General features: G+C 50.1%; 2 protein-coding genes across 2 annotated transcripts; one reads left to right on the top strand and one right to left on the bottom strand.

Annotated features, from left to right (window-relative positions):
* Window positions 1-11: 11 nt before the first annotated feature.
* PHACADRAFT_265827 (uncharacterized protein) lies at window positions 12-966 on the bottom strand (the record flags this gene model as incomplete). The annotated part of the gene is made up of 3 exons (XM_007402272.1): window positions 789-966; window positions 526-716; window positions 12-466 (listed from the first exon to the last, which is right to left on the bottom strand). Coding segments are annotated over exons 1-3 (751 nt in total), but the record flags the coding sequence as incomplete, so codon positions are not given.
* Window positions 967-1,979: 1,013 nt separating this feature from the next.
* On the top strand, window positions 1,980-3,389 carry PHACADRAFT_202001 (uncharacterized protein; the record flags this gene model as incomplete). The annotated part of the gene is made up of 7 exons (XM_007402273.1): window positions 1,980-2,072; window positions 2,126-2,200; window positions 2,270-2,392; window positions 2,445-2,729; window positions 2,784-2,891; window positions 2,960-3,169; window positions 3,252-3,389. The coding sequence occupies 7 exons, from the start codon at window positions 1,980-1,982 to the stop codon at window positions 3,387-3,389; spliced, it is 1,032 nt and encodes a 343-aa protein (XP_007402335.1).
* Window positions 3,390-3,586: the final 197 nt, after the last annotated feature.

The following is a 3,586-nucleotide window of genomic DNA, read 5'->3' on the forward strand; positions in this document are numbered from 1 at the left end:
GGGGGGGGGCGTCTATGTTTACACTACAACGCAGCATCAGGAGGAGCTATCGGTACAAGAGCAATCCGCAAAACATTTTCTGATGGCATAGGTAGCAACCTAAGCCCAACTCGCCTCAAATACTCTACACGCGCTGCTTCTTGAATCTCGTATTCTGTCTTTCCGATGGGCTCTAAAGCCGGGTCGAGCTTCCGGTACACCTGTCGAGTACCGGGGTACATCTTGGATGGGTGGACATGCAGTACGAGAGGCCGATTGATGCGAAAGGGCGGTGAGTCAAGCTGCTGACTGCCCTCGAGTGCTTGGGTGCCTGAGCTTGAAACATTTGCTAGGAATGTGGGACTTGGAGTTGAAGGTGCTGACAATTTTGCAAAACTTCTCAGCTCGTGCTTTGCAAGGGCAGTTTGGTCTGAGTTTGGTTCTAGAGTCGTCTCTAAAGGTGAGTGTGAAGGAGTCGGAGAGTGTTCTATTATAGTGTGAAAGCGTTAGTAATATGTATGCTAAGTGAACAGCAAGTGTACGCACTGTTGATTGCTCTGTCGTCACTGCCGGACGATGTCTGCTGCTCCGTATCTTTGCCTCGCTCTCTCAATCCCACTCCCTCATCCAGAGGACCGGCTGACATGAAGCCGTTGGGCCCTGGGCCCTCAAAAAAGCCGTTGATATATTGTGAGTCAGTTGTCTGCGAGTCAAGGGCCCCACCAGCTTGGAAGAAGCTTTGAGTGGGACAGAAGAGCGTAAGAACAGCCTGGTCTGGCCCAGGGAAGGAGAAAGAAGCAAGAGCATACCTTCTCATTCTTTGAGTATCATGTGAAGACCGTCGTCGAAGCTTGGGTTTACCAGAGAAGACATGTGATGCTTGCAGGGATGAATCCGGAGACGAGTCAGTGTGGATGGTGACAACTGATTTCGTGCGGTCGACAGGCATTGCGAGGGCGATAGAGAAGTGGATGATAGATGTCTAAATTGAAAGCGCATGCAAGCGCACTCTCCGCATGTTGCCGAGCAGGGGGGGTGCAGTGGCTAGGTGGTGGTTAGGATAACTAGGACATTTAGAACAGAAGCTCGCGCGCGTCGCCTTTGTGGCGGCAAACCCTAACTTGATATAGCAGCCTGATTAGGAACCTTAGGTGGATTGTCGGTCTCTTAGGATACTTATACTCTAAGTTACTACTAATTAGCTCCAGGGATTTTCCCTGATGAAAAGAATGGAGATAATAATGACATGTATGGAAGTACAGCTAGCAAATAAGATGAAACATCAAGATGAGGCCAAGTGGGAGTGGAAGTTGGCTGCCGATGCACTGGTGAGAACAAGTCAGCTGATTTATTGTGCTCTCAATGACGGTATTGTTAGGCAATTTTCGAATCAAAGCACCAGAACAACGGGGACCTAAGCTCAAAGGACATGGAGAAGCTCACTAAGCTGCAGGCCACGGTAGCTGACAAACATGCCAAATATCAAGATAAAGTCAGGATTGCTAACTCCTATAGGAACCAATTGGTGAGCATTCCTTAGGGATATGAAGCCTGCTGTGGCTGACGAATACCCTCAGCAAGATAAGCAGAGAGAAATCGGCTGGCCAGCGGATCTAGACTTTCTCCAGCTGTCGCAAACGATCAGAGCCGGCGGATCAGGTTCAGCCGCAGCATCAGCGGATGCAAATGCCTCAATGACGCCAGTTAGGACGCAGGCCCAAAACAGCGTACAGTCTTTTGTCTCTCGTGCAGTGCTTCCATTGTCGTCAGAAGCTGAGAGGAGCCAAGGAGAGCTGGACAGGTTGCCTTACCTCGACAGTGACAGCAGCCCGGACAGCTCAGTATGTGCCGAAGCCCTTCGCTCCCTTGTTCTGTCAGCTGAGAATGAATAGCCTACACCAGGGGCTTGCAGAGATCTGTCTAGTGAAAGAGGTGCGACGTCGACAAGCACAAGCACCACAGCAGTGGTGTTGGGCCTTAGGCCAAAGTCCGGGCTTCATATGTCATTCGGCCCCAAGCCACTGCGAGCCGTGAGGGGACAGAGCAAGGTTCTTGCGGAATTAGATAAGCTGGGCAATCAAGGGCTGAAGATGGTACTCTGGGTTCTGCAAACTCATGGTATATGTAATGATTGAGTCATCGACAGACGGCGGAGGGCAAAGCAGACAAGGAAGGGGCAACTGCAGAGGCTGAGACCTCGGACAAGACAATCTTCTCAAAGGTAAGTCCAATGATCTGGACTCATGAATTGGGCCTGATCTCGTCTTCCTGCGGTCCAGCGGCCTTGAAGTCCCTGACCGCCTTCAGCCCCTCATCGTCACTTCTGCCTTCGAGTCCTCCGAAGTCATTCTCCGATGCATTCTCGAGTCTGGCATTAGCACAGGCACAGGACCTGACTTTGTCAGCTGACTGGGTAGGTAAAGGGTGAATCTCAGGTCTGGGTATCTGCTTACACTTGTACACAGGCCATATCCACTGTTCTCGCTGATGGGTCATCAATTGGAGATGTGACCAATATGGAGAGAGACAACTTGGAGGACCTCTACTATCTGAACGCGAGTGACATCGCCAAAAGGTCCACATCAGGGCCCAGTCAAGCAGCAAGCAACAGAGTCTCTGGTCGGCCTGATGAGAACAACGCGGAAATGCCTAGAACACCACATGCAAAGATCTCGGCAAAGGGGAAAGAAGCCAGGACTTCCCACCAATCTTTCCTTGATAGCATACAAGAAGTCCTGGGAAAGAAGACTGTAAGTCTCAGGCTTGTTAGCGGAAATCTGGAGTTGCGCTGACATTTGCTACAGTCTGACTTTGAGCATAGCAGCTTTTTAGATTCTGACGTGGCCAGATTCTTAAAGTGCAGGGCCTCCAGTGTCGAGAAGGAACAGGCAGCCAAATGGTGCTGCAATGAGGTATGTCCATCTGATTTTTTTGAGGACTGTGATTATAGACGTGCTAATATGCCTTCATTAACGTTAAGAACAAGGAACGTGATGACGATGTCGGGGGCAACGAAAGCAAGAACAGCGGCAATGGCGATGGCAACGGCGACAAATGCGGCAATGATAACAACGACAGCGACAAAGGCGGTAACGAGCGTGGAAAACCCAGAAAAGATGGGGACGCGACTGAAAAGTCTTGGAGCCCCGGGACTGTTGGCAATCCGATCGTCATGGACAACAGAGAGATTGTATATATTGTTTATTGATCAAAGGTGAGTAGAATTGTGTTCAATCTAATCTACAGTACAGCTGACTTGTTGTGTGCACTAGACAAACGAGAATCCAGAGGTTTACAAGATCAAGACAACGGTCCTGTTTTCCATCTCTACATACGATTTACTTGTCGACTCGCTTGGGTTCGTCTCGCCTGAGGTTGACTGGCTTGGGTTCGGCTATCGGGAGGTCTAGACTTGGTGGGACCATACCTGGTGCAAGGTCAAGCCCCACAACGTGCTACCAATGAGGAATCACACGGTCATCATGTTAAGGAGCCCTAAGGTAGGCTTTTGTTGGTACTTCAAGATCTGCAGCAGCCTCCGGGGAGATGGGAAGTGTTTGCCATTAGCTGTTCAAGAAACGGCAACAGAGATACTTATCAACTAAGT

The sequence above is a fragment of the Phanerochaete carnosa genome (genome assembly GCF_000300595.1).
Source record: "Phanerochaete carnosa HHB-10118-sp unplaced genomic scaffold PHACAscaffold_78, whole genome shotgun sequence".
NCBI lineage: Eukaryota > Fungi > Basidiomycota > Agaricomycetes > Polyporales > Phanerochaetaceae > Phanerochaete > Phanerochaete carnosa.